The sequence below is a fragment of the Artemia franciscana genome, chromosome 3 (genome assembly GCF_032884065.1).
Source record: "Artemia franciscana chromosome 3, ASM3288406v1, whole genome shotgun sequence".
Lineage (NCBI taxonomy): Eukaryota > Metazoa > Arthropoda > Branchiopoda > Anostraca > Artemiidae > Artemia > Artemia franciscana.
In genome coordinates, this window is record NC_088865.1 from 12,195,911 (window position 1) to 12,211,673 (window position 15,763).

General features: G+C 33.0%; 1 protein-coding gene across 1 annotated transcript in view; it reads right to left on the minus strand.

Annotated features, from left to right (window-relative positions):
- Window positions 1-806: 806 nt before the first annotated feature.
- LOC136025461 (AF4/FMR2 family member lilli-like) overlaps window positions 807-15,763 on the minus strand; it is a 33,581-nt gene continuing 18,624 nt past the window's right edge. Inside the window, exons 3-7 of the mRNA XM_065701493.1 lie at window positions 12,327-12,521; window positions 10,632-10,709; window positions 7,837-7,933; window positions 2,715-2,853; window positions 807-1,184 (exon numbers count right to left, since the gene is read on the minus strand). Of these exons, the coding sequence (XP_065557565.1) occupies window positions 1,042-1,184; window positions 2,715-2,853; window positions 7,837-7,933; window positions 10,632-10,709; window positions 12,327-12,521 (652 nt within the window). The 3' untranslated portion in view covers window positions 807-1,041. The remainder of the gene's footprint in view (window positions 1,185-2,714; window positions 2,854-7,836; window positions 7,934-10,631; window positions 10,710-12,326; window positions 12,522-15,763) is intronic.

The window sequence follows — 15,763 nt, forward strand, 5'->3', positions numbered from 1 at the left end:
GTTTTTGACTATGTGGAACAAAATGGCAATCTCAAAATTTTAATCTGTTGACTATTGGAAAAAAATTAGCGTGGGAGGGGGCCTAGATGCCCTCAAATTTTTTTTGTCACTTAAAAAGGACACTAGAACTTTTCATTTCAGTTATAATGAGCCCTCTTGCGACATTCTAGGACCACTTGGTCGATAAGATGACCCCTGGAGAAAAGAAAAAAAAAACAAAACAAACACATAAACACGCATACGTGATTTGTCTTCTGGCAAAAAATACAAAATTCCACATTTTTGTAGATGGGAGCTTGAAACTTCTACAGTATGGCTCTCTGATACGCTGAATCTGATGGTGTCATATTCGTTAAGATTCTACGACTTTTAGGGGGTGTTTCCCCCTATTTTCTTAAATAAGGCAAATTTTGTCTGGCTCGTAACTTTTGATGGGTAAAACTAAACTTGATGAAACTTATATATTTAAAATCAGCATGAAAATGCGATTCTTTTGACGTATCGATTGGTATTAAAAATTTTAGAGTTTTGGCCACTTTTGAGCCGTGTCAAAATTCAATTTTTTAGAGTTTTGGTTACTATTGAGCCGGGTCGCTCCTTACTACAGTTCGTTACCACGAACTGTTTGAAAAGGGCATATAAGGAATATCTTAGGCAGCCTTGCTCTTGCATTACTATCCCTAACTGAAAACATAATAGAGCTTAATTATTTTTTTTTATTTCATAATAAAAAAATATTAAAACTTCAAGGAATAAACATATAACATTATATTATACACATAACATTTCGTCTTGAACTAGAAAAAATACGTTTATGATCTCTTGCAATAAAGAATTTGCTCGCAAAAGTCCACAAAAAACCTAAAATTGAAACACATTACGTATTTCAGTTAGATATACAAATTAAGGAAATAAAACACTTGGCAAGTAAGCACTTCCATTTTGTAATTATTTTCAAATTGAAAGGTATATATTCGGTGAAATGTTCTTATGGCAGCTCCGCTTCACAGATTTTAAGTCACTTGCAACACTGTCACTTTGTCACTTTGCATCAAAGCCAGTAGAACAACCTTTTCTATCCTTTTCAATTTTCTTAATTGCAGTAGAGACTATAAGAACCAGTTTTCTTAAACTGCAATGAAGAGTCAGAGATCCAAATTGGTGTTCAAGTTGTATAAAAAAGTCTGAAAAAATTATAGACATTAGTTTTTAGGGAAGAAAAGACCTAAAGTGTATTCTTAGACACAACAGCATAAATTGGACAGCAAAAAATTAAAAATTCTTGTAAAAATTGAAACATAGATCTATTGAGGAATATGAAAAACAGAAAAATGGTTTATATTAAAACGTAAAAGCATAGTCCATATTTCTATTCTAGTAAATTCTAGTCCTTAGAATTTTAGCGCATAGAACTTCAGGGGAGACAACAAAAATTTGAATTACTAATTTGAAATCATCTATAATACTTTTGGAAGACAATGCACAAAATAAATGTAACTCTTAATTTTTGTAACTTGGTAAATCTTAATTTTTAAACATATTAGTTTCATCAAGTTTAGCCTTGTCCATCAAAAGTTAAGAGCCTGAGAAAATTTGCGTTATTTTTGAAAATAGGGGGAAACATCCAACTTTAAGTCATAGAATCTTAAATCACACCATCAAATTCAGCGTGTCAGAGAATCCTACTGTAGAAGTTTCAAGCTCCTACCTTCAAAAATGTGAAATTTTGTTTTTTCCAGTAGTTCTTTTGTTTTATTTTGTTTTTTCAGTGGTGATCGTATCGACCCAGTGGTCCTAGAATGTCGTGAGAGAGCTTATTATAGCAGAAATTAAAAGTCCTAGCTGCCTTTTTAAGTGACCGAAAAAATTGGAGGAAACCTCCAATGGCCCACTCAAATTTTTCACCAAAAACACCAGATCAAAATTTTGAGATATCCATTCTATTTAACTTGGTCAAAAACCTAATAATTATGTCTTTATGAACGACTTTATCCCCCAGAGTCCTCAGGGGAAAGACTACAAGCTACAAACTTTGACCATTGTTTACCATTGTTAGTAATGGTTATTATGAAGTGTACAGACGTTTTCAGGGGGGATTTTTCTTGTTGGGGTGAGTAGGAAGGAGGAAGTCAGGTGGAATGATCCTTCTATGGAGGAATTTATCATGAGGGAAGAGAATTTCCATGAAGGAGGCACTGGATTTTCGAGCATTATTTAAAAAAAAAAAATGAGAAAATAGTTCTTTTTCAACTGGAAGCAATGAGCAGCTTTAAAACTTAAAACGAACACAAAATATTACGAATGTAAGTGAGTTCGTCTCATCCACAATAGGCCTACCTTTCTCTTTACGCCAAAGTAATTGTACTAATTTCAACTATTAATTCTACTTCCTTTGTGATTCAGGGGTCATTCTTAAAGATTTGGGACAAAATTCAAGCTTTAGTGTAAAGAGTGAGGTATTGAGGAGGGGTGAGCCCCCCTAATACACTAATAAAAATACACAAACATAGAAGTTATATATCCATTTGTTTTATTGTTTTAAAAAGTAGAGTTGTGACAAAGAGTCAAACTTTATTGTAATGAGCAGGGCGTTGAGGAGGGGCCAACCCCTTTCATATACGGAATAATTTCTGTTCGTCTAAGTTTTAATGTCACTCCTTACTTGCAGTTAAAAAAAACTTGTTTTTTATTAAATAAAAACAAGATGCACTCACCTTCAGAATGAGTTCTGAAAACCATCTCATCTGCTTGATCCCAAAGATCAAATGATGTTTGCAAAAAACCAACATTATGATGATGCCTCAATAGAGCTGAGTAAGTTGACAGTGGAACTGGTGCAGCCATTTGAGAAGACTGAAAGAAAGAATATTCGTTATATATTCGTTTATATATTAATATTCATTTATATATATGTATATAAATATTCATATATTAATATTCATATATATATATATATATATATATATATATATATATATATATATATATATATATATATATATATATATATATATATATATATCAAACAGTTCGTGGTAAAAAACTTTAGTAAGGAGCGACCCGGATCAATAGTAACCAAAACTCTAAAAAATAGAATTTTAATACCAATACCTAGGCTACATCAAAAGAATCGCATTTTAATGCTGATTTTAAATATATAAGTTTCATCTAGTTTAGTCTTACCCATCAAAAGTTACGAGCCTGAGAAAATTTGCGTTATTTTAAAAAATAGGGAAAAAGCCCCCTAGAAGTCATAGAATCTTGACGAAAATCACACCATCAGATTCAGCGTATCAGAGAACCCTACTGTAGAAGTTTCAAGCTCCTATCTACAAAAATGTGGAATTTTGTATTTTTTGCCAGAAGGCAGATCACGGATGCGTGTTTATTTGTTTTTTTGTTTTTTTCCCCAGGGGTGATCGTATCGACCCAGTTGTCCTATAATCTTGCAAGAGGTCTCATTCTAACGGAAATGAAAAGTTCTAGTGCCCTTTTTAAGTGACCAAAAAAATTGGAGGGCACCTAGGCCCCCACCCACGCTAATTATTTTACCATAGTCAACGGATCAAAATTCTGAGATAGCCATTTTATTCAACTTAGTCGAAAAACCTTATAACTATGTCTTTGGGGACGACTTACTCCCCCACAGTCCCCGTGGGAGGGGCAACAAGTTACAAACTTTGACCAGTGCTTACATATAGTAATGGTTATTGGGAAGTGTACAGGCGTTTTCAGGAGGATTTTTTTTGGTTGGGGGAGGGGCTGAGAAGAGGGGGATATTCTGGGGGAACTTTTCATCGATAGTTTGTCATGGGGGAAGAAAATCTCCATGAAGGGAGCGCAGGATTTACTAGCATTATTAAAAAAAAAAAACAATGAAAAAATAAATATTAAAAAGTTCTTTCAGCTGGAAGTAAGGAGCAGCATTAAAACTTAAAACAAACAGAAATTATTACCCATTTGAGGGGCTCACCTCCTCCTAATACCTCGCTCTTTATGCTAAAGTATTTTTAGTAATTTCAACTATTTATTCTACGGCTTTTGTGATTCTGGGGTCATTCTTAATGAATTGGGACAAAATTTAAGCTTTAGTGTAAAGAGCGAGGATCTGACAAGGGGGCGAACCCCCTCATATATGTAATAAAAATATGAGAATACAAAAGTTCTTTACGTAAGCTAATTTATAAGTTACGTAGATCTTTTACTAATAAAAATATTCGTAAAAAATTAAAAATTCTAGTTGCCTTTTTAATTAACCAAAAAATTGGAGGGCAACTAGGCTTCCTCCCCCGCTCTTTTTTTATCAAAATCATTCGATCAAAATTATGAGAAAGCCATTTAGCCAAAAAAAAATGCAAATTTTGTTTTAATTATTCCTCTGCGGAGAGCCAAAATCAAAACATGCATTGATTCAAAAACGTCCAGAAATTAAATAAAAAAAAACAGGTTTTTTTAACTAAAAGTAAGGAGCGACATTAAAACTTAAAACGACCAGAAATTACTTCGTATATGAAAGAGGCTGCTTCCTGATCAACGCCCCGCTCTTTAAGCTAAAGTTTTTTACTGTTTTAAAAAGAAGAATTGAGAGAAAGAGTCAAACTTTAGCGTAAAGAGCGAGGCGTTGATGAGGAAGCAGCCTCTTTCATATACGAAGGAATTTCTGGTCGTTTTAAGTTTTAATGTCGCTCCTTACTTTTAGTTAAAAAAACTTGTTTTTTTTAATTTAATATATATATATAAAGGCAAAGGCTATAAACACAAAATTATTTTTTTTTAACCGGAAGCAAGGAGCAGCATTAAAACTTAAAACGAGCAGAAATTGTTTAAGAATGACTCCTGAATTACAAAGTCTTTAATTAGAATCAAAAGTCCTTCAGAAGATGCTAAAGAACTTTAGCTTACAGAGCAAGGTATAGACGAGGTAGCCACCCCTCCTCGTATAAGTAGTAATTTCTTTTCCTTTTAAGTTTTAATGTTGTTCCTTACTTTTAGTTGAAAAAACTTGTTTTCTTATTTATTATCTGATCATTTATTCAAATAATTCTAGGAAATCCGACTCCCCCTCCATGGAAAATTCCCATCCACCATGAAAAATTACTCCATTGAAAAATCTTCCCACGTACCCCCTGCTACCAGAAATTTCCCACCTTAAAATATTAGGATTCTTTTCAATAACCAATACTATATGAAAATAACGGGCGAAGTTCATAACTTGCGGCCTTTACCCGGGGACTGTGAGGGGGATTAAGCTATCCTTAAAGATTATGTCATTTGACTGTTCTGAAACATGGCCATCTCAAAATTTGAGCGGGTGATTTGGAGAAAAATGAGTGTTGGAGGGGGGCTAACTTCCATCCAATAATGTTGGTCACTTAAAAAGGGCATTAGAACTTTTGTTTCTAATCAAAAGAACCCTCTCCCGATCCTCTACGATTTTTGGTTCGATATGATCACTCCTGGGGAAAAAAAGAAAAAACAACAGCAAATAAACACGTGTTCGTGATCTTTCTTCTGACAAAGAAGACAAAATTCCACATTTTCGCACATAAAAATCTTGAGACTTCTACAGTAGGATTCCCTGGTATGTTGAATCTCATGATGTAATTTCAATTAAGATTATTTGATGTTTCGGGATTGGGTACTTCCTTTTTGACAAATTGGGCAAATTTTCTCAGGCCCGTAACTTTTTTAAACATTTTGAACAACAATCAATTCCATTCATTCATTTCAATTCATTCAATCAATTCATTTCTTTTGATGTATCTACTGTTATCAAGGCTTTTTTTTTTTTAGAGATTCGGTTGTTATTGAGCCGCATCGCTCCTTCCTAACATATTCAATTAACAAGGAATATATTTAAGAAACACTTGAACTTAAATATGTAATACGGTAGAAACTAATGAATATATTTGAAATATTTAACTCAAAACTGTGGAAATTGCAAATAACAGGTTTTGATTTGAGACATTTCTTTATGAAAAAAGTTTTATAAATAGTTGCATTACCAAATATGACGGCAAAACTCAAATATATCCATGTGACAAATCGTAAGAATACAAATATCCAGCTTTTTTAAAGAATATTCCTTTAAATTGCAATAATTCCTTTAAATCGTTAAATTGTTAGATTATTGCGTGAGTTTGGACTAATGTGGAACTTATATACTAAAAACAGCACAGGTGTGATTTTACTATTCAAATCCTACTAATCGCTTTAAGTCGTGGTGAATCATATCAAAGCCAAATCAAAGACGAATAGATTTATGAAAAAAAAAGAGATAACTAGAAGGGACTGAGGTAGAAAGTAGTTAAACGAAAAACCTAAATAAAATAAACAAAAAAAAAATCCTTTAGAGAACATAATCAATTCATAACATAATATATAAAGTGATATAAAACATTTCTGGTTTGTGATCATGCGCTCTATTCATTAGTTTCTGTATTGGTGGAAGCAGAAAGTAATAATGATTCTCTTGTCCTGGCAGGACACGATCTCCCTCGTGCTTTCGATTCATCAACTCGTGAGCAGATTCTGCTTCCGTCAGCATAAAGAGGAGTCCAAGCATGCGTTACAAAGGCCTTTGACTCAATGTATAGTTCACTTCGAGTTTGAATAAAGTGCAAAAATGTAAATTGTGATGTACTAGTTGAGTCTGATATACCAGTAAAGTAGGGTATAAGGCAAGGGGCTGTGAACTCGCCAGATTTGTTCAATAGCTCTTTTATTGATGCACAATGTAAAGCCCCAACAACATGCATTTCTTTATGGGATTGATGTGTCGCTCATTAGCTATGCAGATGATGTTTGAAATATTAGAAGGAGTCTACAAGGAATAAAAAGTTGTTTCAGTGGTTTAACGAATGAATATTCTTGTATCAGCCATTGGTTTAACCCAACGAAAACGGAACTGCTGTTTTTTAACTATAATGTGCCAACTGATGATGTATCTGTCATTCTGAAAGGTACTGAGGTCAAACCAGTTCATGCTATTTGGAGTCCTTCGGTACATTGCTCAAGGTTATGCGTGAACTTGCCATTGATGACACCCTCAGGAAAGTTCGTAGCGCATATGGAAGGCTTGCCCCAAATAAGACAAGATTTAATCGTCATATTCTAGCCCAGTTATATAATCTATTTGTTCTGCCAAATTTTGTATACATATCTCCGCATATGTATGCGGAGAAATACATATTTCCGATTTGGAAATGTTTCACTCAGACAGATAAGAAAAAGCTGCGCATTATTTATTTTATGTATGCAAAGTATTTTCTTGGGCTACCACCGTGGACCAGTAACCGGTATTTGATTAAAAGATTTGGTCTGATAGATCCAGATGTTGCTGTCCCTATGAGAGTAATTAATTTTAAAAATAATTTCCAGACTCTAAATCACCCTTGGGTGACTCTTCAGAGTATGTTTCCAATTAGAATTAATTTCTAATAGTTGAATGTTATGTGTATTAAATCTGTTGTATATATTTGAGTTAAACTGTATTTTGCCGCCCTTTTTCTTTTTTTTTCTTTTCTTATTTAATAGTTGAATTTTGAGTTATTTATTCTGTTGTATATTAATCGTGTTAAATTGTAATTTCCTACCTTTATCTCTTTTTTATTCGTACTCTGCCCCCTATTGTATTTGCACAGTTTTAGCAGGCAATAAATCAATATCATATCATATTATTGACAATAAGGCCGTCAATTTGATTATAAAGGGAATTGAGAAAAGTACACATAAAGTACAATAGAGACACAGAAAAGAGAAAAGGAGAGAGAGAGAAAGAGAATAATGAATATAAGAAATACAATAAGATAAATTTAACAATAATTTGAATCTTACAGTTGCAAAATGGCCATTTAACGTTATAACGTCTTTCTTCACCTCTGAATCTTTTGATTTGTACAGATTCAAGTCCAGCATGGCTTGAGCTTTCATACTGAAATAAACAAATAAATTGTAAGTAATCCGTCAAATAAGAATGTGTCCGAATTAATTAAAATTACAAAAAATAATTGTAATATTTATAAGGTACTTTTTCTTGGCTTTTCTATTAGTTATAAATTAATGTATGGTGTTTTTTTCTTATCTCGGGAACAAAAAAAAATTAGCTTGAGGTAGGGGAATCAAATTCTTATGGGGAGTTTGATTTGACCACCTTTGCAAGGAATAATTTTTATATATATTTTTTTATTCTTCAGAAATTATGTTATCACTTGGTAACGAGTGAATGACTTTTACAATTGTTTTCTTCTCCGAATTCAATATACAATCAAAAAGAAAAGCTAAAGTAAACCGAACAGGATTTAATAGGCTTTGCCTGTTTGCACCCCTCCCCAAATAAAAAATTGTTGTTAATTATAGTTTGAATGACTGTTAAAGGTTTTTAATTCAGTTAAAGTATATTAAATCTCAAAATCTACTGTTTTCAAGCAGTTCGTGGTAACGAACTATAGTAGGGAGCGACCCTGCTCAAAAGTAGCCAAAACTCTAAAAATTTTGATATCAATAGTTACATCAAAAGAATCGCATTTTCATGCTGATTTTAAATTTATAAGTTTCATCAAGTTTAGTCCTACCCATCAAAAGTTACGAGCCTGAGAAAATGTGACTTATTTTAGAAAATAGGGGGAAACACACCCTAAAAGTCATAGAATCTTAACCAAAATCATGTTATCAGGTTCAGCGTATCAGAGAATCCTACTGTAGAAGTTTCAAGCTCATATCTACAAGAATCTGGAATTTTGCATCTTTTGCCAAAAATATCTTGGTGGAAATAAAATCTACATTTCCTCCTATGTTTGATCGATGTAAAGAGTTAACAGTCGATTGCACTGAAGAACTTGGTAATATTTCAGCATTTAGAGGAGTTGGTGTCGAAAGTTACAGTGACGATTGAAGGTATAGTTCGCAAGGGTCCAAGAATAGAGGAGGAAATCTCAAGCGAAAAGTAAAGGAAATACCTTATTTAATGTGGTCCTAATCAACCAAACCTAAGTGTAGCCTATTCCCAGTTGATCCTTCCATATCAAAAATAAAACTGTTTTCATTCGGGACGGTATGAGGATTATCTTATAATATAATACAATATCGATAAAGATGCAGCCCTCTGCTTCGTATATTTCCTTATCTCTAGTGGTCCCAGGAGAGGCCAATTCGAAAAAGCTTTGATGGAAGATAATGTTTGGAAATGGCATAAAATGAAGAACCAAGTAAAGGCGAAGAAAAGAAAACCGACAACTCATTCCTCTTCCGAGTCACACCAAGTCCCTTTGTCTATTTTTGTCACTTCGTCAATAGCAGCAGTCATGTGGATTTCCTAACAGATAAAATTACTCGAACTAAGGTTTTGCAGCAAGCAAAAGGTGAAAAAACAAACAGATAAGCTGTGAATTTTTCTTTTCGATGTTCTAAGGACCATAGCGAGACAGGGCATTACCTTTAAAAAAAAGGAAGAACAAAACAGCAACTTTGTTCAAATTAATAAACTTAAGCAAGATTTGTGGCAGTTCTTGATACCAGTTATAGACCATAAAAATTGATCGATTTATGCAGAATCTTCCAGAGCGACTTCATTGACTTAATTTCAGCAGAAGTCAAGGAAAGACCGTCGACAAAGTCTTAGATTCAGAATTATGTTCATGAGTCGTATAAAAGGATCTAGAAGTCGTTTCAATGAGGGAATCTCATTACCCTTAGACTGTATGCTTCGAGCCAACCCTGTGTAATTACAAATCGACGATTATGATGAAAACTTAAATGTAAAATATTTGAGGTGAATGGAGGGAGGATATATGTTTTTTTTTTTAATTTCTAATATACTTTTGTCTCTTGTATTATTTATACATTCTTTTAATAATAATTTGTTATTATTTATTTTATTGATTCATTTTACTACTTTTGACTGCCTTTATTTCTTATAAAACCATGATCAGTGATGTATAATTGCACATGAACAATTATGAAACAAGCTTAAATGTCAAATGTTTCAGGCGAAGGAGGGTAATGCTCTTTTTGATATCTAAGAGAGCCTTGTTTTAAGCATGCAGGATAACTTTGTGCATTTAACTTGAGGAGATTGTACTCTGAATAAGAAACGAGCTTTTGACTCACTTTGTGTTCAAACCTCCCAAAAAAATTGTGGATGCTGGTGAAGTTTGTCAGACTCCAAATACTTTTATTTCATATTAAACGTTAATATACTTTTCTCAACTGAAAGTAAGAAGCAAAACTAAAACATATTTCTGAGAGAAGGCAAATATTTTTTGTTAAGAGTATAGTTTTAGGGGTGTTTGAAAATATAATCTAAAATATAACAAGTTTTTCTCAAATGAAGGTGCAGAGAAGTGTTAAAACTTATAATGAACATAAGTTATTTTGTAAATCATGGGAGGCTAATCACTACTGATTCTCCCAAACTTTACGGTAAGGTTTGAAGTTGTTTTTTAGTTCTTTATGCAGTCGTTCTTTAAGAATGATGCGAAAACACAAGACGTGTTGAGACGAGCCTTACGCACATTTAGACCACTAGCTATTTTCTTAACCTTTTCTTATGGATTCATCTATATAGCTAAAAAAACATTTCCATGTTTATATTAATGTAAATTGTACATTTACTACCAAAAGCTGTACAGTACCTCAAGACCAAGAGCATGGAGAGATATTTTCCTTGAGACTGGCTGCATTCCTGATTTTCAAATTTCTTAGAAATCCATCTAAAAAAAATTCAAACCATGAGAAAAACAGCTATAATAATTATAAATAGTTAAAATATACAGCAGTTATGGGGTTACAAGCATCGAAATAAGCGGAAATCAAGAACCAAATAAGGGAACAACAAGAGCTCCCCCCAAAAAACATAATGTTTTTATTGGTGGTGAGCCAAAACAAAAGCCTGAAATATCTTAGATTAAAATTTTAGGTATAAGAGTTTCCAGTTCAATTCTAATTTTTTTGTTCTGGAAAGCAACAGACAATGTGACTTGAGAGAATTTAACAGTCTATTTTTAATTAGTACCCGCCGAAATTCAAGGAAATTATCCATGTTTCTCAAAGTCGTAGGTAAACAATTCCATGCATGACGACGAATTATATCGGACTGTCTCGTAGAATGTGTATGAACATGACTTTCTAATTCAAACATACTTTTAAAACATATTGGTAAACAATTTTGAAAATATTTATATATAAACAGGCTTTGATAAAAAGTAATAAGTCCTGCTAAAGGCAAGATTTTGCAATATATACCTCTTTGGTACCGAGTCTTTAAAACCTACACCACATAACACTCGAAGCGCTTTATTCTGCAAAACTCGAATATGATGGAGATGAGAAGGAAATGTACTACCCCAAGCATTACAACAATATAGCAGATAAGGATGAATTAAGGAATAATACAGTGTTCTTAAAATATCTCTTGGGAAAACTGTACTTCAGCTTTTTTAAAATGCCAACATTCCTAGCGAGTTTAAGACTAATATAATCTATATGTTCTCAAAAACTGAGACATTCATCAATTAATGCTACAATTTGTTCTTAAAGTACTTATATCAGCAATATTAAGTCTGTCTATCCAAGGGTAATAATTTGAGCTCCTACCATACAATAAAAAGGAAGATTTACTACAATTCAAATTCAACTTATTAAGCTTCACCCACTTTTGTACAAACTCCAGATAAGAACTAATACGACACAACAGCTGAATTCCTGTTTGTGCAGCCACAGTTATATGAGTGTCATCGGCAAAGCTGGGAACAATTACTTTTTCATGTGGTAAAATTGCAAGTTGTGCTCTATCAGTCAAAGGCAAGTTGCTTCAAATTCTTTTACATCCAAGAATAATAAATTCAAGGTCTTACTTTTTCAGTTGAATAGTTCTTGATCCACTGGCCAGAGATTATTTGTTCTTTTTTTTAAGTTACAAAATCTGTAATTTGGGGACGAGAAGGAGAAATAAATTTGAAATTTAAAGGGATTAAGCTGGAAATTTAAATCAGAATAAAGGTTTAAGCTGTCCTTGAATTTTTTTTCTTTTTCTTTGTGATCTTCTTACTTTATACTTTGTCGAAAAGATTTTTTGTGTACTTTAAATGCAGTAAAAATAGATACGGAACATTCTAATGCAGGCGTTATTTTTTTTAACGAAATCAGGTTTGAACTGTAAAATCATTCCCATTATTTTTAGCAATCAGTCAGCTTTACGGCTAGTTATTACATAAAATAAAAAACACTTATAACTAGAGAACATAATTTTGACTCATCAGGCAATTATGTAAATGGTGCTCACTCCTTTTAGAAATAATTTGGCAGAAAGTTAACAAGAAAAAACCTACTTGATCAATTTTCTTGCTTCCTTGTAGCTACTTTGAGCTTCTTTACTGCATGGTGTACCTGGATGGTCTATAAATAGTCCAGCCACAACAAAATGCATCGCAGCCTTCAAATAGAATATGAATTGCTGGACTATATCGCTTTCTTTATCAGCTAAAGCAGTCAGTTGAATGGCGGTTTTAAAATGAATCTGGCCGCTGTAATTAATAAAATAAATAAAATTATTCTGTAGCAAAAGAAGATCAAATATTGAAACAATAATTCTCGTAAGAGGCAGTGTCAAATAGGTAATGAAATTGCTTGATGAGCGAGTTTTGGGTTTTGCGAGAATTAGAACCTGTTCAATGGGGTATTTTGCTACATACATTCTAAGTTTCTTTCAATTGATAAACAACATTGCCCTCAAACACAAAGTAAATTGTTTTGGCATATTAAAGCGAAAAAAGTATCTATTTTAAATGAAAACATTGATTGTTACTTTATGGCACATATTAAACCAAATACATCAGAACAGCAAAATAACATGATATACCCCCTCCTAATATTTTCCAATTGACAATAAGACATCAGGAGGACGATCAACAAGTTCATTTGATTTATACATTTTAAATTAAATAAAAAAACAAGTTTTTTGAAATTAAAGTAAGGAGCGACATTAAAACTTAAAACGAACAGAAATTACTCCGTATATGAAAAGGGCTTTTCCTCCTTCACGCCCCGCTCTTTACGCTAAAGTTTTTTATTGTTTTAAAAAGTAGAGTTGCGAGAAAGAATCAAACTTTAGCGCAAGGAGCGGGGAGTCGAGGAGGAAAAGCCCCTTTCATATACGGAGTAAATTCTTTTCGTTTTAAGTTTAAATGTCGCTCCTTACTTTCATTTCAAAAAACTTGTTTTTTTTATTTAATTTCTGAAAGTTTTTGAATTAATGCATGTCTGATTTTGGCTCTCCGTACATAAATTATTAAAATTGAATTTTCAAATTAATTCTTTTTTTGGCTAAATGGCTTTCTCTTAGTTTTGATTAGACGATTTTGAGAAATAAGGGGTGGGGAAGGAGGCCTAGTTGCCCTCCAATTTTTCGGTTACTTAAGGCGACTAGAACTTTTAATTTTTAACGAATGTTTTTATTAGTAAAAAATATACGTAACTTAAGAATTAACTTACGTAACAAACTTTTATATTCTTATATTTTTGATTATATATATGAGGGGGTTTGTCCCCTCGTTAATACCTCGCTCTTCACACTAAATCTTAAGTTTTGTCCCAATTCTTTATGAATGAACCTGAATCCGAAACGCCGTAGAATAAATAGTTGAAATTACTAAAAATAATTTAGCATAAATAGCGGAGTATTTATCTCCTCCTAAATACCTAGCTCTCTATGCTAAAGTATTTTTAGAACCCCTCATATGCGTAATAATCTCTGTTCGTTTTAAGTTTTAATGCTTCTCCTTACTTTCAATTGAAAGAAACTTTTTCATGTTTATATTCTCATTGTTTTTTTTTATAGTCATCCTAGAAAATCCTGCGCCCTTTTTATTGAATTTCTCTTCCCCCATGAAATGATCCTCCAAGGAAAGATCCTCCCCTGAACCCCCTCCCCTGAACCCCACATTCAAACCAAAAACAAATCCCCCTGAAAACGTCGGTACACTTCCCAATAATCATTACTGTATGTAATTAAAGGAACAAAAAACTAGTTTTTTTAACTGTAAGTAAGGAGCGATATTAAAACTTTAAACGAACAGAAATTACTCCGTATATGAAATGGGTTGTCCCCTCTTCAACTCTCCCTCTTTACGCTAAAGTTTGACTCTTTGCCACAATTCTACTTTTTAAAACAATTAAAAGCTTTAGCGTAAAGAGCGAGGTGTTGAAGAGGGGACAACCCATTTCAAATACAGAGTAATTTCTGTTCGTTTTAAGTTTTAATGTCGCTCCTTACTTACAGTTGAAAAAACTAGTTTTTTTCCTTTAATTTCTGAACGTTTTTGAATTAATGTATGTTTGATTTTGGCTCTCCACTATAGGACTTGTCCAATCTTATTGAATTTTTTGTATTGAATCAGATTAACAGATTATTAGAATGAAATTTGCATATTAATTCCCTTTTTTGGCTAAATGGCTTTCTCTTAGTTTTGATCAGACGATTTTGAGAAATAAGGGGTGGGGAAGGAGGCCTAGTTGCCCTCCAATTTTTGCGGTTACATAAAAAGGCGACTATAACTTTTAATTTTTAACTAGCGTTTCTATTAGTAAAAAATATACGTAACTTAAGAATTAACTCACGTAACAAACTTTTTTATTCTTATATTTTAACTATGTATATAAGGGGGTTTGTACCCTCGTCAATGACTCGCGCTTTACACTAAATCGTAAGTTTTGTCTCAATTCTTTAAGAATGACCCCTGAATCAGAAAGGCCGTAGAGTAAATAGTTGAAATTACTAAAAATACTTTAGCATAAAAAGTGAGGGATTTATCTCCTCCTAAATACCTCGCTATTTATGCTAAAGTATATTTAGAGCCCCTCATATTCGTAATAATCTCTGTTCGTTTTAAGCTTCAATGCTACTCCTTACTTTCTCCTTAATTGAAAAAACTTTTTCATGTTTATTTTTTTATTGTTTTTTTATAGTAGTTTTAGAAAATCCTGCGCCCTTTCCATTGTATTTCTCTTCCCCCACGACATATTTCTCCAAGGAATGATTTACCCACATATCCCCTCCCCTCAGCCCCACTCCCAAAACCAAAAAAATCCCCCTGAAAACGTCTCTACACTTCCCAATAGCGATTATTATATGTAAACACTGGTCAAAGTTTGTAACTTGCAGCCCCTCCCCCAGGGACTGTGGGGGAGTAAGTCATTCCCAAAGACATAGTTATTATGGTTTTCGACTATGTGGAACAAAATGGCTATCTCAAAATTTTGATACGTTGGCTTTGGAGAAAAAATGAGCACGGGAGGGGGCCTAGGCTTCGATATGATCACCCCTGGAAAAAAAAACAAAAACAAAAAAAAAAAAAACAAACACGGATCCGTGATCTGCCTTCTGGCAAAAAATACGAAATTCCACATTTTTGTAGATAGGAGCTTGAAACTTTTGAAACTTGAAGATTCTATGACTTTTACGGGGTGTTTCCCCCTATTTTCCAAAATAAAGCAAATTTTCTCAGGCTCGTAACTTTTGATGACAAAGACTTAAGTCAATTAAACTTATATATTCGAAATCAGCATGAAAATCCAATTCTTTTGATGTATATTTTAGCATTAAAAATTCTGTTTTTTAGAGTTTTGTTTACTATTGAGCCGGGTCGCTCCTTACTACAGTTCGTTACCACGAACTGTTTGAACATTGGTCAAAGTTTGTAACTTGCAGCCCCTCCCCCAGAGACTGTAGGGGGTAAGTCATCCCCAAGGACATAGTTAGTATGGTTTT